This window comes from Corvus brachyrhynchos, unplaced genomic scaffold (assembly GCF_000691975.1).
Source record: "Corvus brachyrhynchos isolate BGI_N302 unplaced genomic scaffold, ASM69197v1 scaffold148, whole genome shotgun sequence".
NCBI classification, from domain to species: Eukaryota; Metazoa; Chordata; class Aves; order Passeriformes; family Corvidae; genus Corvus; species Corvus brachyrhynchos.
Genome location: NW_008239785.1, coordinates 3,350,110 through 3,365,143, shown reverse-complemented (window position 1 = coordinate 3,365,143; position 15,034 = coordinate 3,350,110). Strand labels below are relative to the sequence as shown.

The 15,034-nt window shown below is 56.2% G+C and overlaps 2 protein-coding genes across 6 annotated transcripts; one reads left to right on the top strand and one right to left on the bottom strand.

Annotated features, from left to right (window-relative positions):
• The first annotated feature begins 5,458 nt into the window (after window positions 1-5,458).
• Window positions 5,459-9,218, top strand: SLC9A3R1 (SLC9A3 regulator 1). The gene is made up of 5 exons (XM_017743271.1): window positions 5,459-5,900; window positions 6,671-6,824; window positions 7,372-7,412; window positions 7,945-8,043; window positions 8,169-9,218. The coding sequence occupies exons 1-5, from the start codon at window positions 5,637-5,639 to the stop codon at window positions 8,319-8,321; spliced, it is 711 nt and encodes a 236-aa protein (XP_017598760.1). The 5' UTR covers window positions 5,459-5,636; the 3' UTR covers window positions 8,322-9,218.
• A 2,459-nt stretch (window positions 9,219-11,677) lies between these two features.
• Window positions 11,678-15,028, bottom strand: NAT9 (N-acetyltransferase 9 (putative)). 5 transcript variants are annotated; one of them, XM_017743282.1, is made up of 6 exons: window positions 14,752-15,028; window positions 13,925-14,034; window positions 12,842-13,015; window positions 12,562-12,621; window positions 12,308-12,402; window positions 11,678-12,219 (listed from the first exon to the last, which is right to left on the bottom strand). In XM_017743282.1, exons 1-6 carry the CDS (start codon window positions 14,973-14,975, stop codon window positions 12,073-12,075), a joined length of 810 nt encoding a protein of 269 aa, XP_017598771.1. In that variant the 5' UTR covers window positions 14,976-15,028; the 3' UTR covers window positions 11,678-12,072. The 5 variants fall into 5 exon arrangements, with proteins under 5 accessions (XP_017598771.1, XP_017598772.1, XP_017598773.1 ...); XM_008640604.2 differs by having other exon boundaries at window positions 12,073-12,219; window positions 12,842-12,976; XM_017743283.1 differs by lacking the exon at window positions 12,842-13,015.
• Window positions 15,029-15,034: the final 6 nt, after the last annotated feature.

Sequence of the window (15,034 nt, the reverse complement as noted above, 5' to 3'; positions counted from 1 at the left end):
TTGCTTTTTTTTTGCTTTATGCCCCTTCCCCCCAGCCGTGTCAGCGACGGGCGGGGCAGGCGGGCACACCGGGCTGGTTGGACCCATAACTGGGCCCGTTGAGCCCGGGAGCCCTTCGGCCCATCCTTGTGCTGCAGGGCCGGTAAAACGGGGTGAGAAAAGCAACAGGGCGAGCTTTGACGTGCAGCTGAGCCCAGGGCTGGGCCAAGGGCGGCTGGCACTAACCCACCTCAAGATACAACAAAAAATCCGTGGCAGAGGGTATTTTTTGGGGCTGAGACTGCAGGTATTGGTGGCAGGGGCACGCTCCTGCTTTGAGTATGTCCAGTCTCTGCTGTGGAGTGGAGATAGCAGAGCCCTTCCCGGGCTGGGGGCTTGATCCTGGCAGTCAGTCCCCACAGACCCTTCCTAACTCAGGAATGTCGGCCTTAGCACGCGTGGGAGTGAGCAGTTGCTCAAACAAAGTGATGTAGAAAGGTGAGGAATTGAGAAACAGCTGACCTTTTGTGCCCCAATCGGTTTCTAAGAGACGCTCTGGGCTCCGGGAGATAATACTGCTTTTTATTTACCCAGCAAAGACTTATTTGTTGTTACAACAGACATGTGGATGGCTTCCTGGCCAGCAGCCTCTTGGTGTCCCCAGTGTGAGGAACCTTCTGGGGAAATTTTATGACCTGTTCCCGGAGAGGTTGGTGCAGTGGAACTTTCCCAGTGTGGATGCTGAGGCCTAGGAAGACCTTGGTGCTCGACTGAGCTGTTGTCACATAGGGTTTTGCTGAGGATTAGGTGGTTTTGAGCTGTGCCTCCTGTTGGACTTTAGCCTTGTGCTTGTTCCCCTGGTTGGGCTGATGCACTGCAGGCACAGCTCTCATCCCTGCCTGACTAAAGCCTCACTCCAGCACCTCCTTGATGGGCTTATTTGGGTGGGAACAGCCAGGCTCTATCCCTCTGCTGTCTCTCTTGCTCACTGTTCCCTGTATTATCCCACATCCCTCGGGTTTGGCTCCATGCCGGGCTCCGGTGCTGCCCCACATAGGGAGAACATGCCTGCTCTCCCGTATGTCATGGTGCCAGCTCTCCCTCTGGGCTAGCGAGACCGTCTGTGCTCTGCTTTCTGCTCCCAGACCTCTCCATCGGCTGGGGAAAATAAAAGGCATGTCGTTAATTCAACTCACGTGAGTCCCCGGCCAGGCTTGGGGGGTTGAGGACGTGCAGTCCCCAAAGAGGATGGAGCCCTCACATGCTGTGGGACAGCTGCCTGCTCACTGCGATGGAAAGAGCTTAGGAAGATGAGAAGAGATGCCCTGCAAGATTTTGGGAGACAGCCCCAGATGAAGATACCTCATGGGGTTTGGGGGACAGTCTTAGCTGAAGATTCCCCACAGTCTTGGGGAGCAGGCTCAGGGCACAGTTACTCAGGCACAGTTACTACTGGCGGTTTCTCTCCTCACTAGAGCAGGAAGCAGGTGACATGGGGTGACATCGCCACAAAGCCCCAGACGGTTTCTCAACAGGTAGCAGCAGGAAATCTTGCGGTTAGGGGCAGGGCCCAGTGGAAAAGGCAAGTGGGTTTGGAGACATCGCCCCGGCCAGGCACCCACAAGCAGGGTGGGAAGATGCCAGGCGGGATGCCGAGCCAAGCCGGAGCAGGCAGAAAGGGATTTCTCTTCAGTGAGGCAGGAACATGCTAGTGGCCTGTTCTCTGGCCACTGGCAGGCAGCTGGTGCCGGCTGCCCCATCCCCCTGCAGCCCCATCCCGTCACTTGGGATTCCCTGGGATCACAGGGGAAGCAGGAGATTTGTACACGTCAGAGTCCTGTTTGCTTTATTGGGCTGGACTTGCCTTTATTTGTTTAATGAGCCTGGAGATGCTTAAGAGCTGGGAGAGCTGCTTGTGGTGAGCAATGTTTAGCGTGTCCCACCTTCCAGCAGAATCCATTGTCTCTCCAAAGTCTGCTGGGTCCTGCATGATTGGGACTGCCCAGGCGCTCGGACACCCCCACAGATCCCTGAGGCAGTTGTGGGAGACTCGTCATGGGCTCCTTTTTCATTCCTTTCAAACCTGGAGTGTGCAAATCCCCCTGATGCTGCAGTGGAGGTTTTGAGCCTCCCCTGGGGAGCTGATCCGTGTCTGCGGTGCTGAGCCAGCATGGTGATAGTTTCACATCCCTGAGGTCAGCCCCATTTCCTGGGGCCTGTGCTGTGTCCCCCCACCAAGAGCTGTGATAGTTTGTCTCCTGTTTCCGGAGGCTTCAGCTGCTCGGGAGTGTCTTGAGAAAGTTTCATGCAAACCACACAGTGTTCCCGGGGCAGCACTGGGTGCTGCCAGTGCAGCACCCTGGTACCAGGGCAAGGCATTTGCTACCAGCCCCGGGCTTCCCTCTTGCAAATTTAGTGTTAAATTAGAGCCCTCCCTGCCAGCGAGGCTCATCCCTTCTTGTAAAACCTGGGTGAGCCTCCCAGGGCTGGGTTTCAGAGTGTAACAGGGAGCAGTTCCCCCGGCATTGGGAGCATTGCACAGCTACTGGGGTAGCTGGTGGTTAATTAGGAAATGAATTAAATTTCCTCTCAAGGCAGCTGCATGAAAAGCAGTTCCAGTCAAACAGGACGTGACAGGGATGCTGCAAGGAGGCTGCTTTGCATCCCCTTTGTATGAAGCCCGAATGTGTGCGCCAGATTTTGGGACCCGTGTGAATTTGCTGGCCCAGGCATCCTCAGAGTTGTTGTGTTTCTCTTTGAGTAACCGGGAATGTTGCTGCCGCCAGCGGGCTTGATGCTGCTTGTAGGGCTGCAGGGAATTTCCTGGGACTTGAGGCTTCAAAAGCTGTCCTGAAATTGCTGTTGGGGGGCTGGGAAATGGGGAGTGAGTCCTGACATATTTTGCAGTTGGGGTCCCCACAATCTTTGGATTGCTGGTCCTGCCAGGTGGCTGAAGGTGCTGCGGAGGGAGAAGCATCTGGATGTGCCCCAAATCCTGTTCCAGGGTAGGAATAGCAGTGTGATGCTGCAGAACTCCTCATCCCAAGTGGGCATCTCTGCAGACAGAGGCGCCTCTGCCTTCCCTGGGTGTAGAGGAGAGGGGTGGCATGGGATGCCTGTGCTGGGGGCTGGTTCCAGTTTCCCCCGCTGCCCTCCCTGACAGAGGCTGTAATTGCTTGTAACGGGGCTCTGCTGGCTAATCCCTGTCCCAGCGTGGTGGGAGAGCTGCCGGTCCTGCAGGAGAGGATGCAGCAGCTTAGAGAAATTAGGGGCATTTCTGTTGCCCAGCTCCGTAGCCATGGGTCTTCTTGCATCCCAGGTGTTGGCCCCAAACCCTCTTGCCTCGTGTTGCTCAGCCCAAAGGGGACTTTGGGGCTGGAAGGGTGCCATGCCATGGGGTGCTCGCCCCATGGATGGGCAAGATAAAGCTGGTGGAGGATCGGATCCATTTGTTTTCGTCTCTGGGAGACAGAATGGTGGCTGCCCGCAGAGTTTCTGCGGTTTGAGGAGGGTGCAGGCAGCCTGGCACACCGGGCTGGTGGGGGGATGCTAGAAGGCTGGGTCATGGCTCAGCCAGGCTGCCCTCGCACTGAGTGCTGCTGCCTTGGCCAGCTGCCTTGGCGGGATCAGTGCCTCCCTCACTGCCATGACCTGTCCCCGTATCCTGAGACATCTGTCCACCCTGCAGGCCTTCCCATCCCCCTCAAAAATTCATGGCACCAGCATCTCAGGGAGCCCAGGCTGCCAGGGCTTTGTTGGTATGGGTGGGAGCGAAGCCCTCGCTCCTCCTCCTCCTCGCCCGGGAGCACTGCCAGCACCGCTCGCTGGGTGCTCCCTCTGGCTTTGTCCTGAGCTATCGGCATGGAGCAACCCCGCAGTGCTGCCAAGGGCACCGGGAGCGTGGGTGCTCCAGAGCCTGAACCCTTTGCTCAGGGTCGAGCCAGGGCAGGGACCCGGGGAGGTGCTGCCTTCCTCCAGGCTCCAGCAGCTCCTGCCTTTTGTCCTTATTTTGGCTATTGTCTGTCCCCACCATTGCTTGGGATTGTTGCCTGGGTGGAAGATGCTGTCACACCCTGTGAACCTGCTGCCGCCTGGGCACAGGGGGAAATGCAGAGTAGATGGGGCGAAGTCGAGGGGGTCACAGTCCTCCACCCAGCCAGGGAATCCACAGCTGGGCTGTTGCACTGGGCATGTGAAGCTGAGACACGTGGGGAACGAGTCCTGCATGCCAGTGCTGAGGCATCTCGGGATCACCTTCACTCCTGGCAGATGTGCTGGGTGCTGCCTGCACCTCCCTTCCTGGGGTGTTGTCAAGTGGTGCTGGGGTGGCAGCCAGTCTTGACCATGAAGGAAGAGTTGTGCAAGAGGATGGGGCTTTATCAGGGCTTATCAGGGCTTTATTGCAGCGTTGGGCTCAGCAATTGTAAATGCGTCACCCCGGCCTGTGTGGGACCCTGTGCCACATCAGTGTATCAGATGTGGGGTGTCAGCACCCCAGGACCCAGGTTTTCCTGGCACTGGACAAAGGGGATTTCATGGCAAGAAGCAAGAGTGCTGTGCAGGGGGTAACGAGCAGCCCAGTGCAGGTGTGGGAGGGCAAATTCCTGCAGTGCCTGTCCTCAGTGATGCTGTGGGTACAATCAGAGAAAAAATTATCTCGGATGAAAGACTCAGTACTAACCCCCTTGGTGAGGAATATTCCAGCAGCTTGAGCAAGGCTCAGCTGCTGGGAGAGCCCAACCAAAGCCCAGGTTCTGGTGGTCAAGGTGGGATTAAACCATTTTATATATAAATTGTAGAAGTCGTGTTGGGTGCTAGGGTCAGAGCAGTTCTGACAGTACCACATGCAGGTGTCTGGTTTGTGTCACCTGGTTCCCTCTGATGCCTCCTGGACATCCCACTCCCCACTGGGTGAGCAAAGGCAGTTCCTGTGTGCCAGGCTCCCAGGGATGCTCCTGCTCCTTCCTGCTGCTCACCGTGTGGGGAGCTTAAAGGGTGCCAGGTGGGCCAAGAGAGTGGCTGTGGCTGCCCCAGTGGGGTTCCCCAGCTCCAGGTACTGGTGGATCCACAGGTCAAGGTGAAACCAGGTGCAGATGAGCTGGGTGTTGCCTCCTGGAGAGGTGAATGTCCCAGTCGTGCCACTGCGGTGGAGCAGGTTTCTGTTTTGCAATCCTGGAAGGTCATGCCGGGGCATTGCAGCTGCTCCATGTGGATTCCAGCTGCCTGCCCGAGCCCTGTGTGCCCCTTCTGTGCTGAGAGTGGCTGTGGGGTGCTCTGGGTGGGGAAGCTCCCTGATCCCGTGGCTGGGTTTGCCATGGAGAGGGGCTACAGTTGGCAAGGGGGTGGTGGAGGGGACTTGTGCCAGCACCTAAGACCTCTCCAGGAGCCAAAGCTTCCTGAGTGGGATGGGGTGGAGTGGGGGTGCTTCCCAGCAGCCTGGGCTGTGTTTCCTCCTCCACCTTCATGGCAGTTGCAATCCTGATCCCAAAAGGAAGAGCATGGTCTGGGAACACACACATGATAACATGTTTCTTCAATGCTTCACTGCAATTAGTGTGCCCTGCACCTAATTAATTAATTAGAGCCCAGGATCATAGCGTGTTTGGCACCCTGCATCCCATCTTGAGGTGTCAGTGCCCGCAGGTGGCCACCTGAGGATGGTGTCCTTGCCACTCCAGCAGCTGTCTGGGGTTCCTGGTGCTGTCCCTGGGTGTTGGGGGGTCCGGGAGAAGTTCACCCACAGATTGTTCCCATTGCAGGAGGAGCTGAGACCTCGGCTGTGCCACATGAAGAAGGGCCCCGATGGCTACGGCTTCAACCTGCACAGCGACAAGAGCCGCCCAGGGCAGTACGTGCGCGCCGTCGACCCCGGCTCGCCAGCTGAGGCAGCAGGGCTGGCCCCCCACGACCGCATCATCGAGGTGTGCTGGGGTGGGGGCGGGTCTGAGGCGTCTCTCTGGAAAGCTTGGCACTCCCTCGCATCCTGGTGCCTGGGAGACAGCTGCCCTTGGCTGGGAAGGCGCAGTGTCCCTGCTGCCAGCGGTGACTCACAGCACAGCTGCCCGACCTGCAGCAGCCTGCCGGTCCCCACCCAGGGGTGCAGCACTGTGGAGGGCTGGGCGTTAATTAGCTAGCTGGGGGTTAATTAGCGGTAGCACTGTCCTCTGTCCCCGGGATGCCCCTGGGGTGGGGGAGGCTAGGGACAAGGTTCATGATGGTCACCAGTCTTGCTGTCAGGTGTGACCGGGGTGGGGATGAGCTCAGGTTTGTGCCAGGTGGGATGATGATCCATGAGGGCAAGGACCAAGTGAGCCCCAGCCTTGCTGCTCACCAGGGCGTGGGGCTGCTGCCTCTTCTGGGGTGAAGCTTTTGATGTTTCTGGAGACCATGGCATGGCACAAGGGCTTTGTGTCTTGCCCATATCCCGTGCCAGCCCCGGGTCCATGCCCTGCTGGGAGTTCCCTGCCAGCTTTGCCCATTCCATCCCATGCTAATCACTCAGAGGAAAATCTGCTTTTAATGAGGTTTTCCTGGCTTCACTGCTAATCCCTTCAAGGCTGCAAATGCCTGTGGGGGCTGTGAGGTGGCTGTGCTGGGATTGTCACTGGTACCAAGGCTGGTACCTGACCCCTCCATGGTGCTTCTGAGGGATGGATGTCCCCTGGCTCCAGTGGTGATGTGGTGCCTGCAGGTGAACGGTGTGTGCATGGAGGGCAAGCAGCACAGTGACGTGGTGGCAGCCATCAAGGCGAGTGGCAACGAGACCAGGCTGCTGGTGGTGGACGTCCTCGCAGATGAGTTCTTCAAGAAGTGCAAGGTGGTGCCCTCGGAGCAGCACCTGACAGGTGGGCTGGGGGCTGTGCTGCTGGGAGGGGTTTGTGCCACCTCTGCTGGCTCTGTCACCTCTCACCAAACCTAAGGGTGCTGAGCCCTGGGAGGGGGTCTTATCACCCTAGGGCCAAGCAGAGTCACCTGGCTTTGGCATCTCCCTGCCTGGCTGAGGGCCCCATGCTGGGCTGGTGAGGCTGATGTGGGCAGGTTTATGGCCCTGGGTTGCACTTTGGCAGGGTTTATGGCTCGGGGAGCAAACAGGCATCAGCTGCCCTTTGCTCTCCTCTGTGGCCCCCTCCTTGCTGTCATGGTAGTCTCCAGGAGGATGGGGAGGGGGTCTCACTGGGCTCCATATCACATCTGCCATCATGGGGATGTGTCTGGCAGCATCTGCCTGTGCCACGGGGCTGGCTGCACCAGGTGGTTAAAAAATTCAGGACCTGGCCAGGAGCTGGGCAGCGTTGTGTGAGCATTGGCCATGTACAGCCTTGGCTTGCCCTCCGTTGGCAAGGTGACAAAGCAAACACATCCTCATTGGGTGCCTGTGTCCTCATCCCACAGGTCCCTTGCCAGAGCCAGTTGCCAATGGCGATATGGGGAAGGTAAGAGCTTCGTCTTGATTCTAATTCTATCTATGCCCATCTCCAGTCAGGGACCCTCCTGTTCATGTCCCCTCTGCCCATGGGTGGGTGATGCCACCAGACACTACAGTGGTCCTGGGCTGCCACAGAAGAGCTGGTGCAACTGGGAAGGGGACTGGGAACTGGTGCCCCCCAGGAGGGGGGATGCTCGTGGTGCTGAGTGTCACGGAGGTGGCTATGTTGCCTGCTTTCTTCCTCCCTTTTGCCTCCTGCTGCTCCAGGGCCAGGAGCCCTTGTGCTGCTGTAGGGAAGTAGCACCCAGCCCTCCAGCCACCCTCCTCCTCCTGCTCCCGCTAAAGCCAGGGCAGTCAGGCCAGGATTTAATCCTTCCCCGCCCTGGATGGGCAGCGCTAGAGGTATTTATGTGTCTGGAGCTTGCAGGGGATTACGTGAGGAGGATGGATTTCATGGCCCCCTGGGTGGGACTTGCAACCCTGGAGGCTGTTCTCAAGCCCCAGGGCTGGAGCTCACACTCCCTCCCTGCTCCCCCCAGGAAAACGGTGGAGAGCTGCAGTCCAGCTCGGTGTCCGAGAGCCCGTCCAGCCCTGTGCCACTGGCCGTGTCCCCCAACTCCAGCGAGACCCACAGCGAGGTAGGGCTGGGAATGCCGGGGGGAGGCAGTGGCTGGAAAGTAGGATCTGTGCTGAGCCCCCACTGTGGGGCTGTCCAAGGGACACACAGTGGGGCTGACACCGCCTCTCACCCCCAACCCCACAGGAGGGTGACAAACGCCATTCAGCATCCGGCTCCCTCCTGGACCTTGACATCCCGCTGGCCGTGGCCAAGGAGCGGGCGCACCAGAAGCGCACCAGCAAGAGGGCACCCCAGATGGACTGGAGCAAGAAAAATGAACTGTTCAGCAACCTGTGAATGCCCTGAGGCAGGGTGAGGGTCTTCTAGCCCCCCCCAGCCTCATACCCGCCTCTCCTGCGCTCCTCTCCTCCCTGCCATGGGCTCCCGGTGGGGATGTGGGGCTGCTCCCCACCACCCTGACCCAAGTGCCGGGGTTTGGTGGCCAGTGAGCATCCCTGCAGAGGGGTCCTGGGCCGGGGGTGCTGGGGGTGCCCCCTCCCAAAAGCTCATCCCCAGGGTGCTTCTCCAGCCCTGTCTTGAAGCCCTGCACACCCTGGTAGGCACAAGCAGGGGTTTGGGAGGGATCAAGGATTTGGGGTGGCCTGATGCCCAACACTCCCGGTCCCCACTGTTCCCTGTTTTTTTCCCTACCACAAACACCATTTTCATTTGAGCCAGTCCCCCCAAATTACCCTTTAACTGCAAAACCTGAGGCTTTTAGTGTCTTCTACCAAACCCCACCTGCCAAGCCACTGGCCACAGCCGGGGTGTTTGACCCTGGCCTGGCAAGCTCCGTCCACGATGACCCTGTCCCTTTGCCTCTTCAGCTGCAAGGAGGGGTATGGGTGCCCAGCATTGGGGAGTGCCCAGCACCCTGCCCTGGGGCAATTTTGGGAGAGGAGAGGGTGTCTGGAGCCAGCACAGCAAGCAATAATAGTCTCCTTTGCTCCTGCACACTCCTGGAGACAGAGCTGATCAGGGTTTGAATCCAACACTGCTTAATTTAAAGGCTTCTCATAGACTTTTTTTTTTCTGAAATAAGCGTTTTTCCAATCACACCATTTTTTTTAAACTGTACTTTGTGGAAATTCTTCCTGTGGATGTTTTGTTTCCATGTGCTGCAATCAGATGTTGTTGTACTGTTGAGCTCAAGAGAAATTCTGTTTACTGGAATAAACCTTTCTGACTTCACAAGTCTGGTTTAAGGCTAAATCCTTCCAGAGCCTGAGGGGGTGCAGAGGGCTTGCTGTGGCCAGGGGCTAGGGGCAAAGGCAGATAACTGGGTGACACTGGGCCTGCTTTTGGTACCTCTCAGCACCTGATGAGGACAGGTTGAGGGGGTTGGGGAGGCACCGGCTGGTCCCAGTGGGGGTTAATGCCTCAGGGTGATTAACAGGCTTTAATCCCCTGGGGAGTGCAGGGGGGGTGAGGGGAATGATGCAAAGCTCTAATCCGTGTCTGCCAGCCAGGTTGGAGGGCAGCAGCTCTGCTGGGGGCAGCCCAAATGTGCCCCCAGTCCCTCTGAGGGGATGGGGGTTGCACCTGGGTTGAGGGAAGGCAGGGGGGATTGGTGAGGAGGGCGGTGCTTGTCCCTCTAAATGAATGGATCTAGCCCTGGGTGGCTCAGTGGGGCCAGACTGGTGGCACAGTGGGACAGGGCAGGGCTGTGCCTGGCCTCTGTTTGGTACCTTTGCTTCCTCCCCTTCTGCACACTCTGGTTTTGTGCTCCAAATCTGCATAGAAGCTCCTCTACTTGAGCACAGGAATGGTCACAGATCTATGCACCTGCAAAGACACCAAGGTGACAAAGTGCCACCAGATTTCTGGGGGATGTGCAGGCTGTCACTTCCCCCAGGAAGCTGGGGGAACCCATTCCAACCTGTCTCATCCTCCAAAGCCGTGTCCTCTGAGGGAAGGTGAGCCCCCATCCCCTGTTCTCCCATCCTCATCCCATTGGGGCAGCAGGACCACCCCTACCTAGGATGGATGCCTCAGGGTGGGGCAGCCCATGCAGGGCAGGAGTGGGGGCACCCACTGGGTCCCAGCAGCATCTTTTGCCTCTTGCCCTGGTCAGAGCAGCTGGGCACTGGTTCCCTGTGGGAACCCCATTTGAGCCCTGCTGGGACTCTCCCCCCAGCCTTTGGGGCGGGCTGAGCTCCGGGACAGACCCAACTTTGTTTTGGGTTGCCAGGGAAAGGCTGTTCCCAGCCGCCCGTGGAGCCGGGGCAGCGCCGGCGTTGCCGGGGACCGGGGATGCCAAGCAGGGCCCTCGCTGGCTCCAGAGCAACCAGCTGGCTGTGGGGAGCTGCGACAGGACATCACCCTGCCCCTTCTCCCTGACAGCAGAGGTTCAAAGAAATTATTTTTCCCACCTTGGTTGGGTTTTAGGGGAGCAAATCCCAGCCCAGCTCCGTCTCTCCTGCCAGTTTGGCCTTGTTTCTCTGGCAGAGGGATGAGGTGCTCCACGGAAGGAGCAACAAAGCCAGCAGTTCACCCAGCAGGTTCTGCAAATCTTGTTGTGGAGGACAGAATCCATTTCTGCCTGCAGCAGGTGATGAGGAGCAGGAGGATTAGTAGCCCTTGCCATGGTAATCCCAGTGGGAGATAGAGCTGCCCTTCACTTTATTACCACACAAAGCTTTTGCTACAACTAAATCCACGCTAAATAGTTGTTTAAAATGCCATGATACGCTGTTCCCACGCTTGGCTTTAATATTAGTCACAGGAATCATGTTTTTAAATTAGCTAGAATTGGAAAACTAAAGCCCCCAGGCCCTAAAAATACAGGCACAGCAACACTAAAAATTCCACAAACTGCCAATCTCCAGAACATCCCTGGGCAAATCCGAAAGTTATTACCTGATCCTCCATCACTGACACAGATAATTTGTGATCTAGGATTAGCCACTCCAGCTGCTGTTACAGTAGGAAGACACACAGGAGCATCAGTTATCCTTCTGACCTTCTGTCCTCTCCTGTAGCAGCTTCCCTGCTGTGGACAGCATGTGTAGGGCAGGAGAGGTCAGGCTGAGTAACTGCACAGGGAAGTTTGTCCAGTGGGAGTCTGGCAAGTGCCTCTTTTTCATCCACAGACCTCACAACTACTGTAGCAGAGGCTGGATAACTCCTGCCCTAAACGTATCTGCCCCCCAGTAAGAGATATTTCCCCCCCATTCATCTCAGTGGAGAGCAGCAAATGGAGCCTCCAGGCTCAGCAGAGCAGTCCTGAGCTGCTGGAAGAAGGGAGCTGTCTCCTTTCAGTGTGTTCTCCTCCTTGCTTTCATCAAAGCAGCCAAGGAAAATTAAATGCAACATCACTGCTGGCCTGAGGTTTTCAGCTCTGGAGCACAGCCCTGAAGCTGAAGGGCCTTTGTCTCAGAAGCCTCCTGCAGCTCTCAGCCCCTCATTGTGGTGGGGCTCAGATCTAGTCTTGATCAGCCAATATCAGCAACTTCCATCATATTAATTTGCCCTTTGTTTGTGCTCACTCACACCTGGGCTTCTCCCTACCAGGACCCAGCAGTGCCCCCTGCAACCTAACAGACCCCAGGACATTTGGTTTAAAGAGTCTCTGCTGTCCTTTACAGCTTCTAAACCACTCTTTGAGCTGCCAAAGTGAGCAGCTGAGCCCCACATAGTGCTCAGACACCTCAGATCTTTGTGATTTTTTTTTATTCAAGAGTAAAAAAGATTGAGCTGCCAGTATATGAAACTGCCTCGCTGATGACTCCTGATTTAAGAGCAGTGGGAAAAGTTTCTGCTTGTCCAGGAATCAACTGCTGGTGATTTTAGGCTCTGCTGGAACAGCACATCAAAGTCAGAGTCATTCCTAGCCAAACGTGTGAGTTAATGGCTGTTCCCCAGGCCCAAATTTCAGGCAGTAATCCTGGCTGGAGCAGCAAAGTGCAAAGTTGACAAGATGACAAAGCAGCTGAAGGAGACAGATGAAAACAGTCCCAGTGCTGGCTCAGTGGTGTCCTCCACACCCAGACCTTGAAACAACGTCCAACTTCTCCTCGGAAACCCAGCCGGTGTCTGGGTGTGTCTGTCAGGTGTCCAGCACCCCAGCTGCCTGCTTCAGCTCAGCGTAGCTCTTCTCCTCCATGTGGTTTGTCTGCTCCAGGAGCCACCATCTCTCCTGGTCACTGACATCCAGCCTTAGCGTCACCTCCTGGAAAACGCTGTTCACAGCAACCTGCAGCACACAGAGGAAAGCAGCTCAATCCCAGCCACAGGGCAAATGCTGCTCGCATTCTCTGTGGAGAAGATGGGCGTTACTGCACCTCCTTAAAGTGAAGCTTTTTGAACATGCAGATACTGGCTTCATTTTCCTGACCAATCTTAGCCTCAAACTTGGTGATGCCCAGGTTTCTCACTCCTGCAGAAGAAGTCAGAGAGAGGTACTTCTATTACCTGCTACATCTGCAAAAGCACAGGACTCCACTTGTGAGGCAGATGCATCCCTTACCACCCTGCCTGTATCACTGGGAATTATGTGCTCCCAGATCCCAGCCCCACCACACTCCTGTTCCCTCACCATAGGCCATCATCAGCAGAGTTGCCTCCTTGCCAAACCCTCTGCCACGGTAGCTGGGCTCTGAAAGAGACAGCACAGAGTCAGCATCCAGTTAGGGGACACAAACCAGCCACACCAGACACTTCTCAGAAGAGGCTGTGACCTGGACACGCCGTGGACTGATCAGTGCTGAACAGCCATGGTAAAGCACGAGACTAAAAAGCTGATGCAGGAACATCAACAACTGCCTGCAGCATGCAGCCACAGTGACAGAGCCCCAAGCTATGAAGGAGAACTTGACCTGCAATCATGATTTCAATCTCGCCCAGAGTCGGGTCCTCGGTGTTGGTGAGGAAGAGATTCACATCCCCCACCATGGAGTTCTCCTCTGCCTGCCCAGGCCAGCAGCCCGCATCCAGCACAATGAAGGTGCACTCTGGGGAAAACAAGAACGTGGCAGCACCTTCAGAGTGTGCTGATAATGATTCATAAATTACAAAAGAACGAAATTAAAGGTATATAATGGACAGAGGAACAACAGTTTCCACGTGTTAACAGCAAGGAAGAGTTAATAATTAGGCTTCCCACACCAGCTGTGCCTGTTCCCACCCGCAGAAATGTAAGAAATACTTTGAAAAAACCCACTGTGAGGATGGCACAGACACCAAGACTAGAAACAGCCTGTGGAAGAAGTGTGAGAACTTCCTTCCCATGTCTGAGGTCTCCCTGCCTTGTCTTACTCAGCAGCAAGTTGGGGCAAAGAATTGTTTGGTGCACAAGAGGCTGAGACTGAGTGATTCACCTGGTCCATGTTATTGCTGCTCTGAGTAAGGTTTTTAATGCCACCTAAGGCAAATGCTCCAGAATGAGGCCTTTGCCAGCTTCAGTATCTTCCAGCTGACTAAACTACCAGGCTTTTATGGGCAGTGATTCATTACCTGTAGGAGAGTCAGGGAACCAATTTAATCAACGCACCTTAACCAGGCGATCATAAAATCATTCAATTTATCAAGGAGAAATACAACCTTCTATCCACCTTTATTGCAATGATCAGACCTGGGGAGTGTTGGCTGTGCGGGAGTGATGCTGAAAGATTTTTAGCTCAGCACAAAATGCTGTGGGAAATGAAGCACTACAGTCTCTGGAAAACTGCATAAAAAGGACACAAACAGCTCGAGGAAGTGGATATTCTCTACTTCCTTCAGTATATACCAGCTATAATGAGAAAACCAGTTCAAGCTGCTGTTGTAGTAAGTCTCACATCCCCTCTGGTTTAGGGGAACCCACTCACAGGGTACTCCCAGATCACTGTGGGTCCTTCTCAGAATGGAAAGGACCTGCTCACCACTCCCACCCTCCCTCAGAAAGTGTTCCAGATGCTCACTGTCAGCGTCATCCTGCCAGCTGCGCTGCATTTCATACTCCTGCTCCAGGCTCAGGGGCTCTGAGGCCGTCAGGCGCTGCAGCTCCTCCGACTGCATCCACTCGTGGTACCTGGCAATGGATCCGGGCCCTCATCACTGCAGCACCGCAGGAGGAGCCCCAACAGTGCTCTAGGGGTCAGGCTATCACAAAGCAGCTCTGGCAACACCAGCCTGGCTTTCATGGCAACTTAAAATGTATCTGCAAGCCTCCATTCCTTAGCTAACACAGTGCTCTCTGTGGAAATTTAGGAAGCTTGCCGTCCTGGGGCTTTGTCTGGAGTGCCCAATGCAAACCTGATGTTTTTAGAGTTCTGCTGCATTTCATCCCGAGTGACACTGACACAGCACCTCCTGGACACTGACAAAACACTAACGCTGGTACCTTTGTGCTGATTTACTTTACAAACTGCTGGCATGCCTAATTTGTCAAACATCCACCTGGCTTTACACGCTGAAGCTTTGCTCTTCCACTGTCACCAGGGAAAGGCCTCCATGAACAGAAGAATTGCTGCGTTCATCCACAGCCAGGTATTTCCCTTTCCCAGGGGCACAGGTGAAGTTCTCTCTGCCAGCAGGGCTGGCACAGACCACAGCCCTGGCAGGGACGGTGCTGCCGGGCACGGAGAGCATCTCACTGAGTTCCTAGGAGTCCTCTGACTGATTCCCAGGGGGGAGCGGGCCCTGCAGCTGCCACTCTGCCCTGACCTTCCTGACCCTAACATCGTCTTCAAAGGGAGAATGGAATCAGACCATGCAGGAGCGTCCGAGGAGGGCACGGGGCACGTACCGGAGCACGTGTGCAGCGGTGTAGGGCACCAGCGTCACCTTCTTTCCTCGCAGCACCGTGTCCTGGTTAATCTTCATGGCCTCTGAACTGAGGGAGAGACCCAACGCCCCACTCCGTGTCTCCGCCAAGGCCAAGGGATGGGGCAGCGTTGGCCTGGGGCCTTTCGGGAGCGCCCGGCGGCTCTCAGTGTCCGGATCGCCCAGGTCGCACCAATACCCCTGCATTAAAACGCCCGAGTCCCTGTTCCAACATCGCGGCGGGACCCCCGGGGCTGGGGGCGATC